The sequence below is a fragment of the Chiloscyllium punctatum genome, chromosome 40 (assembly GCF_047496795.1).
Source record: "Chiloscyllium punctatum isolate Juve2018m chromosome 40, sChiPun1.3, whole genome shotgun sequence".
NCBI lineage: Eukaryota > Metazoa > Chordata > Chondrichthyes > Orectolobiformes > Hemiscylliidae > Chiloscyllium > Chiloscyllium punctatum.
In genome coordinates, this window is record NC_092778.1 from 3,244,239 (window position 1) to 3,258,130 (window position 13,892).

General features: G+C 38.0%; 1 protein-coding gene across 1 annotated transcript in view; it reads right to left on the minus strand.

The window, feature by feature from the left end:
- Positions 1 to 2,961: 2,961 nt before the first annotated feature.
- The window catches only part of drc3 (dynein regulatory complex subunit 3), a 63,142-nt gene continuing 52,211 nt past the window's right edge, over positions 2,962 to 13,892 (minus strand). The window contains exons 10-13 of the mRNA XM_072559195.1: positions 12,407 to 12,477; positions 7,820 to 7,943; positions 5,964 to 6,095; positions 2,962 to 3,713 (exon numbers count right to left, since the gene is read on the minus strand). Of these exons, the coding sequence (XP_072415296.1) occupies positions 3,603 to 3,713; positions 5,964 to 6,095; positions 7,820 to 7,943; positions 12,407 to 12,477 (438 nt within the window). The 3' untranslated portion in view covers positions 2,962 to 3,602. The remainder of the gene's footprint in view (positions 3,714 to 5,963; positions 6,096 to 7,819; positions 7,944 to 12,406; positions 12,478 to 13,892) is intronic.

Genomic DNA, 13,892 nt, shown 5'->3' on the forward strand with positions numbered 1-13,892 from the left:
CAATTTTTGTTCATCAACTTTGCTATGTCTTGGCAACTTGGAGATAATCAGCAATTTTTAAAAAGGACCTTAGAAACAGACTTGAGGGTATTGAGACTGATTGATTGATTGATTGATTGATTGTATTGCTCTACTGAGAGAATTGGAATAAACTATAGGTTGAATAGCCTCCCTTTGTACTGCAAAGCCTCTGCTTTCCCTTGCCAGCCTAGTACAGTAAAACACTTCTGAGGCTTCAATGATTTAAAATGCAATGCTTTAGGAAATTGCATGCACATTCTTCTCTGATAACTGATTTATTTTTGTCATTTACCAATCACAGCACTGGTAGTGCATTCCACAGAGGGAATAATCTGTCAGTTACTTTCCATTATCATCCCAAGTACTATTTGTCTTGTTATTTGCTCATTGCTTTCACAGCAGGAGCCCCACTTTGTTCTCTGTTGATCATATTATCACTCAGCAATCTATGAAAGATATTCTGTAATCAACCTGTTCAGACATGCAATTATGCAGTTCTGGAAAAGATAGAAATTGATCCTTGGCCTTCTGGCTCAGAGGCCAATTATTCACATTAACTCCATTAGCCAATTTATTTGTATCTGCTCTTACTTTGAATCTAATGTTTACTACTTCGTTTAAAAAGTTAAAAGGCATTTTCTTTCTTTTACCACAGATGGTTTGAAATTTGTAGTTTAATATTTACTTCTAAAACTATTTTGCTTTTTCAGTTCAAAATCAACATTGTTGACTTACCTTCAGCCAACTCCCTAATTATTGTATCACAGTCTCCTGCTTCCCAGTTATCCCCTCAATCACTCATCCCATCCCTCTTGCAAAGCACTTGAGTTTATAAGGGCTTTATTGGCAGGCAGCAAAAAATTTGCAGAGGAAAATAAATGTGTATAACCCTTGGGCTGGATTTTCATTAAATCTTGCTGACTCAAAAACTCTACTTGATTTTATTATGCAACAAATATACATATTCTTTTACACTACTACAAAATGCTGGACTGTATTCAAATTATTAGCCCTGAGAAGTAAACCAGAGAGTGGCTGTGATGTCAATTCTTGAATTGAAAAGAGCACAACTCAAGGTAGGAATCAACTGGCTTATTTATAATTGAAACAAAGCTTGGCAGTTTACTGTCAGTCATCGTTAATTGGTGCATTCATCATAGCAACACCTCCATGTATTAGAGATCACTCACCATCAATCAGCAATCTTTTCTCATATACTATAAATGTTGTTTTCCTCTGGTAATTTTTTGCATATTGCCTTGTGAGTGCAAGATGAAAAGGATAAACAAAATATTTTTTTCAGCAATATTCAAGTTCTGAAGAACCAAGCAACTATTTATGTTTTGATTAGGTTATTAGTTTTACTTCTTATTGTGCCACCGCCAATGTATATATGTAAATATAAAGCTTTGATATTTTTCATCTTTACTGCCCTTTCCATCAAAATAATACATTTTAATGCTATGGGGGCGTCTTTAAGCCTTGTCATCATGTGGCCCTGCTGCTAAGTATTTCCATAACTTTGTTTTTATTTCATATTTCCAGCACTTGCAATTTTGTTTCTATTATTGTTTCTGTTCTGTGTAGCTCAGTGCCATGGATCCCATTGTGATCGGTGTTAAGTTGATGTTTGAACCTGCAATTTTTAAAAGATTTTTCTGGAGCAGATCATGTTTATAACTTTCAGCCACGAGCAATGCATTTGCAAAACAAAAAAACTTGTAATTTGCATTTTAAAATTATTGCAGGAGATGTGGGTGTCACTAATTTGATTAAGCTAGTATTTGTTCTCAATCTCTAATTGTACTGATCTGCTTGAGGTTGTAATGAGTCGGATGCTTCCTTAGCTATATTGACCTGATGCCGTGAGATTTTATGGAGTCCGGAGACAATGTTCAGGACTTCCAGGGCAGCTTCCTGTACTGTATGCCATTGCTGCCAGCTATGAAGGGTCTGTCCTGTTGGTGAGACAGGACAAACCCAGGGATGTTGGTGGTGGTAGCTGGAACAGTTTTGTAATGTATAAGGCAGTGTGAATAGTTATGTCAAACTTAAATCAGGAAGATTTTTGAACACTGGGCCTTGCTGACTCTACACTGTCTTCAACTGTGCCGAGGTCAAAGCTAGATGGTTTGCCTTGTTTCATCCTTTTTTGACCTTTGCTGCAATAGTTTGTTAGAATTAGGTAGATTCCATTTCAGAGGTATTTAAGAGTTGCTGTGGTTCTGGCATCAAATCTAGCCCACCCCAAGTGAAAACAGTAGTTTTAAAGCAGCTTATTTTAAAGGTCAATTGTAAACCAGATGTTTCATTATCATAGATTCATCATTGTGCTATAGGTACACAATTCTTTATCCAACAGCTTTGGGGCCAATTGTTTTTCAGAATTTGGAATATTTTGGAATAAATGACATTTTCACAGTGAAATTAAAAAAAACCTCACAGCAGATGCACATGTGAATAGTACGAGCGCTGAGACACAATTGATGCCTGCCAGTGCTGGGCCACGCCACCACGTCACATATGAGTGACATGGGTAGAGTGGGTGTGGAGTTGGGTCACCTGTTTGCATACCAAAATGATGGTCCACACTCCACGAAAAAACTTTGGATTTCAGAGCTTTTTGGGTTTTGGAATTTCAGATAAATCATTGTGTATCTACTTGGACAAATTTATAGTTTTTGATTAGATTAATTAATTTTTCACCAGCTATTGTCCACATCCATCCTGAGGACATTGACCTGGGCCACTGATTTCCAGCCCAATGTCCTCATCATCATTCCCGCACTTTTCCCTAAATTAACATCTGTTTATAAAACAAACAAAATAACAAATGTCAATACACATATATCCAAAATAGCACTAAAAGCTGCAAAGTAAAAGATATCGTTTGAGAAAAGAGAATGAAGGCATTTTAATGAATAAAGTTTTTTTATATAGTATTGATTTTAGTTAATTCACATTCTGTGTGGAGTTTTCTTCATACATCAATGTCATATTTTAAAATATGCACAGTCCTGCGTTAGAACAAAATGCCTCACAATTTAGGGATCCAACAATGCTGCAAGGAGAAGGAAAAAAGGGTTAAAATTGTAAGAAAGTACTAAGTTTGCATTTGAAATTCTCGTAAAATGTAGAAAGAGCACTAGGAAAGAATAAATTAAAAGAAATGATGTACATGTGAGGTAGCGAATGTTTGTTTGTAGCATAGTAACAAATGTTAATTTGCTGAAAGAATTACAGTTTGAGGTCAACTCCAAGAAATAAGGGATTCCCAGAAAAAGAATAGCTCTGGCTATGAGGCTATTTTGCCCCATCAGATGCAATGGAGACATTAATAGGAAACTATTAAGTCTCCATTACATTAAAGGCACTACATAAATAAATGTCTCATAACGGTTCCAATAACTACAGAGTGGAAAGGTGATGAGAGTAGACAGGCCATACCTGGGGAAGGGTGAACAATTTAAAAACTTTAACCCACGTTAAATCTGATTATCTTAGAGCCTACATAGAACAGGAGCACCAGGATCTGAAAGCCACATTGTACAACCTCTCCCTCTTAATGTTATATATAAAAGTTAGTTCGTGTCCTGGAGCTCCAGGAAGTCCAGCTCATCCCGCCAGTGGCTGACATAGATGTTAATTTCTAAAACTCGTTTACGGTTGCGATTTATTTCATCTGTGTGCAGCTGCAGAACAAAAAAAACACATCACTGTGTTGCAATTTAAATCATTTGTTTCTTCCTTAATTTTGCTTTAGTTTTATTTTATTTTCTCTATTAACCATCCCTGTCCAATCCTGTGTGTTTACCTCCAATTGGAAAGGTGCTTATCTACTATGAAACATATGATACTTTGGACTGGTTTGTTCACCTGAGAGGGTGAAAGAGAAAATTTCTAAAGATATTTCCTCTATTATTGGCCTCTCCTGGAAATTGCATGGGCCATGGCAGCAGATTTGTTTAACCATCATGCCGTAACAATGAGGAGACTTGATAGAGCACCTTGCTTTCTTTTCCCCATCTGGCAATTTTGAATGTTTCATTTTCAACTAAATCTACCTAGAAGTCGGTTACGGATGTCATTACACAGTTGTGGGTTGACATTTTTACTTATTTATGCTTTTCCCTTTTACTCCAATAAAAAGTATATAATTCCCAATGCTGCCTGTCTTAACAGCTCTGGCTGAGGTAGCAAACTAAGTGATTCAGGGGAGGATAAACAGCAATGTAGATCTAATGAGGCTGTATTTTAAAAATAATCAGTGACATATTAAACTGAGGCCCATGTGGGCATAAGACATCCCATGGTACTAATTTGAAGATGATCACGAGCTCTGTCTAGAGTCGTGCCCACTATTTACCCTAAAAGTTACATCAATAAAGAAATGATTTAGTTGTTATCACATTGTCATTTGTGGGAGCATCCTGTGTGCTAAAACAGGGTACTATATTTCATATTGTATAACAGAGAGTACATTTCATAAGTAATTCATTAGTTATCGACCTGTTAGAAGAATGAGGTTACAAAAGGCACTCTAAAAACATAAGCATTTTCTTTCAGAGTCTAAGGCTTTCATAAGTATTGTCATAACCACACCAAGCATCTCTTTAGGCTGTTCCTTGAACAAGGAATTTGTTTTAAACTCAATGAGGACACTTCTATTAAAAGTAGCTACAAACCTGTAGTCTTAAGAGAGGTAAGTATTGGTAAACTATTGCTGTAGTTATTCAAGTAAAATGGTAAGGTTCTTCACTAACAATACATTTACAGAGATTAATCATGGATAAAAATAAGCAATAGTCATATAAAGATGAAAGTAAGATCAAGCTCTAAGATTGATGTCGGCCTGTCATCTCTTGAAGTTTCTCTTTCTGAAATGAAGGTGTTGAACATTGAAGTCAGATTCAGCAGCTGCAACAGTTAATTGTTCAATGCGTTTTGCAGCCCAGATGGACTCATCAGATTGACAGAATTTGGGTTCCTCCTTAATTCTGTGGCAGTGGCACTTGCAGATTACCTGGGCTGTTTTGGCAGAATAGCAGTTGTTTTCAGAAGATCTTCCTCCTTTGTATTTCCTTTGGCTGAGAACCCTGCCTGATAACATCTCTGGAAGATCATTCTCCGCGTTCTGCCCAGGTTTTAGCAACCTGACTTTATCATAAGTGAGGCAAAATGACTGCGATGTTACTTTCAAATGGGTCATTGTTTCACCAGGCAAAGAAAATGATTATGGTTAGGTCCTTTTTTCTCTCTCTTGCTTTGAATTCTGACATCTTTAGAAGGACCCATTGTGTTGTCCAAGGGTTAATTGAATTCTAAATGTTGCAATTTGTAATCGATGTGGAGAATAACATAGTTTAATAGGCTTTCAACTGGCCGATTGATAACTGATGGTTATCAGCTGTGATTTCCACCTTAGAAGGATTTTTAAAACTCGTAGGATTTTTCCCCCAGTTACAGATTTTAAAGCAGAAATGTTCTTCAGCATTTTTCTAAAGAATTGCCATAATAGAACTGCTGGGATAGATGTAGTGGTCCAATATATTTACTTTTCTAATTTGAAGTTGCTGGTGTTGGACTGGGTGGACAAAGTTAAAAATCACACAACACCAGGATATACTCCAACAGGTTCATGTGGAAGCACTAGCTTTCGGAGCACTGCTCCTTCATCGGGTGGTTCATCAGCACAACCTCCTGATGAAGGAGCAGCGCTCTGAACGCTAGTGCTTCCAAATAAACCTACTGGACTATAACCTGGTGTTTTGTGATGTTTAACTTTTTACTTTTCTGGACTGTCAGGAGTTATAATTTTATGCATTTTCAGATACCATTGATTTCAACAGCATTAAATGAAACAGGAGGACTTCCAGTTTTATGGCTGTTCATCTGGATTGTCTAATACTAAATGTAAAACTAAAGTGTCTGGTTATCCTTACCATTTCAATCATATCCGCAGCCCAGCCATTTGCCTTCGTTACCATCTTGTCTTCTTGGTTGTCAATCTTAAGCAGGTGCATGTCATGTGATGCATTAACTGTGTTGATTACTGTATCTTTATCTACAAAGAGCTATATAAAGGAACAAATATAACATTTAATGTGTTGAGAAAGCAAATATTTGTTTTTTTGTTTTAAATTTGTTTAATGTGTTTGGATATTCCAAAACAATTCAGGATTAATTGGTTAACTCCTTCTACTATTAGTTCAGTTCAAAAGAAACGTTAGCTGCAGAAATAGTGTTTCTTCTCTGGTAATAGTGGCCTGACACTTAGTTTGTCTTGACAAAGGCTGTTGCCCATAAAGAGAAAACGGGGCAGGGCAATGGCTGTTAAACAATGATTAGAACATAAGACTAATGTTCTGGAGATAGGGGTTCTGAAGCCCACCATGGCAAATGTTGAATTTAAACTTCATGAGAGATCTGAGATAAAAATGTTAATTGAATGTAACAGTCAACTGTTTTAAAAACCCATCTGGTTCACTACTGTCCTTTTATGGAAGGAAGTCTGCAATCCTGACCTGTCCCGGCTTACATATGACTCCAGACCCATAGCATTATGGCTGTTGATTCTTAACTGCACTCTCTGCAAATAGGGTTGCACAATAAGTGCTTGCCTCGCCAAAGATAACCACATCCCATGAATAAGAACTAGGAGCAGGAGTAGACAAATCAGCCCCTTGAGCCTGCTCCACTATTTAATACAATTATAGCTGATCATCAACTCAGTACCCTGTTCCTGCTTTCTCCTTATACTCTTTGATCCTTTTAGTCCTAAGAATTAACTCTTTCTTGAAAACATTCAACATTTTGGCCCCAACCGCTTTCTGTGGCAGAGCATTCCACAGCCTCTCCACTCTTTGGATGAAGAAATGTTGCCTCATTTCAGTCCTAAATGGCCTGCTCTGTATCCTTAAACAATGACCCCCTGGATCCGGGCAATCAGCTTCACTGTATGTGAAGTCACATGAGAGCTGGATGCTGCATTTTGAGATTGGGCAGGTCAAAGAGCAACTGCTAAGAATTGGGCTTGGGATTAGGTACTGCATTTGGGGTGGGGGAATGGCCAGAGCTATAAATTTGTAAACCTTAGTGGGAGGATGCTGCACAGTGCATGCTTGGTGTATGACAGAAACAGGTAAAGTTTGGGGTAGAATGTGCATTGTAATGTCTATTAAAAGAAATTGCATTGCTTTTTCATTGATCCACGGCATCAAATTAAATTGATGCAATTGGAGAATGTGGTGTCCAGGACTGATGTAGCGTCGGTAGCACAGAAACAGGCCATTTGACAGTGCAAGTCTATGCAGGTGTACAAGCCTCTGATAACAGATCTTAATCTAACCCAACCAACCTTTCCTTCCACTGTTTTTTGTTTACTATTTAGCTTTCTTACTATGTTTTACTTTAACTGCTCCTTCTGTTGGTGCATTTCACATTCTTAGATAAATTAGTTTATCTTTATTTCCTTAGTGAATTGTTTAGTGACTCTTTACTATTTATGATCTCTAGCTTTAATTGTTCCAATACTGATGCTGGAGAGATAAAGGGGAAACAAGATGGAGCATCTGTCGGTACTGTGCTCTTATACCCCCACATAATCAGCTTCACAGGAAGATTGGTGAAAGCTATCTAATTTGCCACTTATGCATGCGGAGATATGAAAACCTTTCTAGAAACATTTCATATTATGTATTCTGAAGAATATTATTTCTCAAAGCTGTAGAAATTCATATTCTTGATTTTTTTCAAATATAAACATGGAACATTCATGTAGGAAAATCCTTTCTCTTACTGCTCTGAGTTCTTCTGGCATTTCCTCTTCCCCTTCATTTTTTCCCATTTTGTCGTAACTAGTCATAGCAATTTCCAATATATTCTCATTGTAACGATTTTCTAGCTCTCGGCACTGAGCTATTGTGATTACGTTAAGATTCCAAAAACAGAACAACATTCCTGTTGATTTCACAAGTGCATACAAGACACTTCCACTGCAACCACTGACTTTTGCATGGTATTGATTTATGCATGAGATTTCATGAATAAACAAGAGTGTCAGAATTCTTGCATCATTAGGGTAGTATAAATCTTACTTTTATTTTTCCATAAAGTATGGGTGGCCCTGGTAAGGTAAGCATTGATTATGCATCCCTAATTAGCCATAAGAAGTGATGATGAATAGCCTGTTAACCTCTTTCATGTTGTGTGTGTGTGTGTGTGTGTGTGTGTGTGTGTAACTATTCCCAGAGTTCCCAGAAAAGAATTCCAGAATGTCGATCCAGCAATGATGACAAAATGGCAATATTTCAGGGTGATGTATGTTTTACAATGGAATTTTTGGGTTTTGGTCTCCCCATGCATATGTTTCTCTTGTTCTATTACACAGAAGAGATCACAGGTTTGTGAGGTGATGGCAAAACCCCCACTGAATATCGGTTGTTATCAGAGGAGTGCTACTTGAAAGCATTGTGATTTTCCTGACAACTCAGTAGAATAATGAGACTAGATTAGATTGGTCCTGTTTTTTTAAAAGGATGTGTCAGGGCACTTTTCTATATTGTCAGGTAGATACCATTATTCTACCTTACTGGGCAGTTAGACTGCAGTATGCAAAATTCTTCAATGTCTTCAGCATCCACAGCTGAGATGTAACTGGAGCCTACACAGCTTTTGGTGTATCCAGTGTACTCAGCCATTTTGGGAAAGGCATCTATGATGGTAAGGACCTCGCAGTAGGAAGATGGATCATTTAACAAGTCCTTCTACCAGAAGGAACTTACAAAAGCTTCCACCTTATTTTTGCACTCCCATGCTGGATCCTCCCATGAGTGGTTTAATTGGTCAACACCTTTCATAACTGGATAACAGACATTTGATCTGATCATCTGCTGTGGAATTATTTAGTTCCATCTACAGTGTTCCACTGTTTGTCATATGTAGTCATATATTTTAGCTTAATCAGTTTGGCAAGTTGTATTTACATATGCCTGGTGACGCTCCTTGAATTCTCTTCTGCTGTTTATAGAACCTGGTTTATCCCCAGCTTGGTACTAATAGTAGAGTCAGGTATATGTTGAGCCAAGAGGTTATTAATTTTGGTGGAATATAATCCTGCTGTTGCTGGCTCATAACTTCTCATGGATGTCCCATTTGAGGTTTTAGATCTGTTCTGAATCCATATAGAACTTATCTGAAATAAGCAGAACTAAATCTATTCAGATTCCTGTTTAGCAAGGTGGCAGTGCCAGACAATATAATCCTGACTGACTGTGGTCTAACCTAGTACCTACACTTTCATGGAGGAAGTCAACGGACATGCTCAGAATTGAAGAACCTTGACTGATCTTTCTGTTTCTGACCTATGCAGCCAGTTGTTGTTGTGCCTCGACTGTTTACCCTGCTAAGACCAGAGGATTCCAGAAAGGATCAAACCTGGTATCTTCTCACTCAACTTTGATTTACCTTTGGCAAAAATAGAAATAGGATGCACCAGATTGGGCTGAGATTATGCCAAACTGATGCAGAAACAATTTTGTTTTCTTAAAAAGATCAGATATAAATTTTTCAGGTAACAATGAGTCACTGACCAGTGTGCATGAATAGAGATGTATATTGGTCTTGAGCTTTCATTCACAATTTGTAGAGAAAGACACACAACTAAAAAGGTTCAATGAAGCTCTACCAAGGAGTACTTAGATTTTTTTTACACTTAACTTCTACTATTCAGTAACATTATATATGTCAAATACTTAATGAAAAACAATAGAAGATTTGCAATGCAACCACATGTGCTATTAGATTTGAATTATCTTAGTATATACTATTTTAATATAGCCATTCTGGAAAATACGCGACTAAGGTAGCTATCATATTATATTTCCATGGGGAAGAGAATTTGATGTCCCAAGAAAATGTTCCACATTGTAAACAACTGATAGCGCCATTAAAATTTATAATTATCTGGAGAAACACATGAAATGACTTCTGATACAAATATAAAATGCTGGTAGGCACAAGGCCCAACAGCATCTGTGGAGAGAGAAACAAAAGTACCATTGCATAATGATGACTTTTTGCCACAACTCTATTTTGATGTTGTTTAAATAGTACTATTTATAGAGTTTTAAAATTGGGAGGGATGAAAATTATAAAGAAAACATGATACAAATCCAAATTTCTGAGCAGTTAGATATTTGCACTGGAGTGATTTTAATGAAGTTAGCCAGATTGACCTCATAGAGTATGAGTTCTCTGGTTGGAGTTGTTAATCTGGTCCACTCAGGGAGCCTTGGCTGACAGATTAAAAAGAGTGTGTCAGAGGTACTGACACCCTGATAACTGACTTTGAACTAGAGTAAAGGACTTTCCATGTGTAAATGAAGGGTGACTTGGGGATAGGATACTGGCCTCTGTGTAGTTATTTTAGATCCAAGCAGACTATTTAAATTGGATGAAGAATTGTTTCAAAATCTCAAAGACTGGAACTTCAAGGTAGTTTTGTCTCAGACTCATTGGACTTTTGGCAATTGCAGATAATACAATATAAATTAATACTCAAAAATAAATCTGAATATGACCAGGACATATGGCTCTGTGATCACAGAGTGGTTAGTACTTTATGTCATCGCCACAGCAACCTTGGTTTGAATCTGAGTCACAGCAGTGATTATTTTAGGGGAAGCAATGGCCAACTAATGTTATTGTAAGATAATTAATTCAGAGATCCAGGCAACGTTCTGGGAACCTGGATTCAAGCCCTGCTATGGCAAATGGTGGAATTGACATAGGTTTTTAAAAAAAAACCTACTATTAAGAGTCTAATGATGATGATAAAATAGTTGTTGAATGTCGGAAAAACCCATCTAGTTCACGAACAGCCTTTCGGGAAGGGAACTGGTACCTTTACTTGGTCTGGCCTACGTATAACTCCAGACTCACAGCAACGTGGTTGACTCTTAGCTGCCCTCTAGGCAATTAGAAATGGGCAACAAGTGCTGATCTAGCTAGTGATGCCCACATCCTGTGAATGAATAAAAATGTTCAGATGTGCTGAGATAATTAAACACTTCATGGAATCAAATATTCCCGTGGAAAGGATGAATATTTTTGCTTAGCTCAGCTGGAATACGTTTTGAGTTCAGGTTGTAAGTTTGCTTGCTGAATTGAAAGGTTCTTTTTCAGACGTTTCATCACCATGCTAGGTAATATGATCAGTGAGCCTCCAGTGAAGCACTGGTGTTATGTCCCGCTTTCTATTTCTGTGTCTTGGTCTCTTAAGTAGGGTAATATCATTTCTGGTTCTTTTTCTCAGAGGTTAAATACTTAAATTCAGAAACAATCATCGCAACACCCATAAACGGAGCTGTATCAGGACATTATTTTGATGAGCCACAACACATTGCAGCACTCAGGAACTATGAGCGGCCAAAGAAAAATCCAATATAGCATATTCAAGAGGAATTGGTACCCAATAAACACAATCTGCCAATTCCTAAACAACAAACCCAAACAAGCAGATACAACCCGCCCAGAAACTCTAGTCACATTACCACACATCAATGACATCTCTGAAATGACTACCAGACTACCAGACTACTCTGACCTGTTGGCATCATCATAGCCCACAAACCTACCAACACAGTGGCTGATGAACCGAGAGGACCCTATATAAACAACCAAAATGAATGCTATTTACAAAATACCATACAAGGACTGTAACAAACACTACATCAAACAGACAGGCATAAAACTAGCCACCAGGATAAACGAACATAAACTAGCCACCAAAAGACATGACCCACTATCACTAGTATCCTTACATACAGACAAAGGACACCACTTTGATTGGGACACCACTTACATCCTTGGACAGGATAACCAGAGACATGCATGGGAATTCCTGGAGGCCTAGCATTCAAACTAGAACTCCATCAATAAACACATCGATTTGGACCCCATTTACCAACCTCTGAGAAAAAGTACTGGAAATGGGATTACCCACTTTAAAAGACCGAGACGGATAAATAGAAAGCAGGACATAACACCAGCACTTCACTGGAGGCTCACTGATGAGGTTAACTAGCATGGTGACGAAACACCTGAAAACAAACCTTCCAGCTCAACAAGCAAATTTACAACCTGAACCTCAACCTGAGTTACCAACCTTTGCAAAAATCACATATGTTTTGAGTATCAAAAGGAATTTTTGCAGAATATTACCCATTCTATTTAGAACCTGAGCAATGACCAATGGTCGGTGCTCGTCTCGACTTGGTACGTGAAAGAACTTGTTTCCATAATATTAAAACCTTTTTCTCATTCTATGCTTTAGTATACTGAAATTAATTTTTGCTGATGAATAAATGTTTACATCAAAGGATATAGAGCTTGTACATTTTCAACATAAGTTGTAACAATTTCTGAAATATTTCGTTCAAAATTGCTCATTGTTTCCTGTAAAATCAAACAAAACAACAAAACATTAGAACTAGCAGTTGAAACAGAAATATTGCAAACTGACTGGCATTTTACTCGCAATCAAGAATGTCCTTAGAATTACAGGCTGGCATGAATTCCACTCTTTTGATATCAAAGCTCAAATCGTTCATCCTCTCATTCTGTCCCTGGACTTTAAAATAGTGGAACTAATTCACATGCTTCAGCACAATCCTCCTCCTTCTTATGACCATCCAGATTTAATCCCAAATTTGGTTTCATTTTGTCATTATCTGTTGGTCAGCTGATCTTCACTCTGGATGTAGGTTTGCTCGCTGAGCTGCAAGGTTCATTTTCAGACGTTTCGTCACCCTACTAGGTAACATCTTTAGTGGGCTTCCAGGCAAAGCACTGCTGATAATTCCTGCTTTCTATTTATATGTTTGGGTTTCTTTGGGTTGGTGATGTCATTTCCTGTGGTGATGTCATTTCCTGTGGTGATGTCATTTCTGGTTTGTTTTCTCAGGGAGTGGTAGATGGGGTCTAACTCGGTGTGTTTGTTGATAGAGTTATGGTTGGAATGCCATGCTTCTTGGAATTCTCATGCGTGTCTCTGTTTGGCTTGTCCGAGGATGGATGTGTTGTCCCAGTTGAAGTGGTGTCCTTCCTTATCTGTATGTAAGGATACTAGTGAGAGAGGGTCATGTCATTTTGTGGCTAGTTGATGATCAAGTATCCTGGTGGCTAGTTTTCTTCCTGTTTGTCCAATGTAGTGTTTGTTACAATACTTGCACAGTATTTTGTAAATGATATTAATTTTGCTTGTTGTCTGTATAGGGTCTTTCAAGTTCATTAGCTGCTGTTTTAGTGTGTTGGTGGGTTTGTGGGCTACCATGATGCCAAGGGGTCTGAGTAGTACTACTCAGACCCCTTGGCATCATGGTTGCCCACAAACCCACCAAACATCAACTTGCCACAAAACAACATGACTCACTCTCACTAATATCCTTACATACAGATAAGGACGGACACCACTTCGACTGGGACAACACATCCATCCTAGGACAAGCCAAACAAGACACGCATGAGAATTCCAAGAAGCATGGCACTCCAACCCTAACTCCATCAACAAACACATCGAGTTAGACCCCATCCACCACTCCCTGAGAAAAAGAACAGGAAATGATATCACCATAGGAAATGACATCACCAACCCAAACATATATACAGAAAGCAAGAATTACCAGAGGTGCTTCGCCTGGAGGCCCACTGAAGATGTTACCTAGCAGGGTGATGAAACGTCTGGAAATGAACCTTCCAGCTCAGCGAGCAAACCTACATCCAGAACCTCAACCTGAGCAACAAATCTTCTCAAAACTGGCTATGATCTTCACTCTCATCATCAGCCTTGTTTTACTCCTATAGTTGGCCTT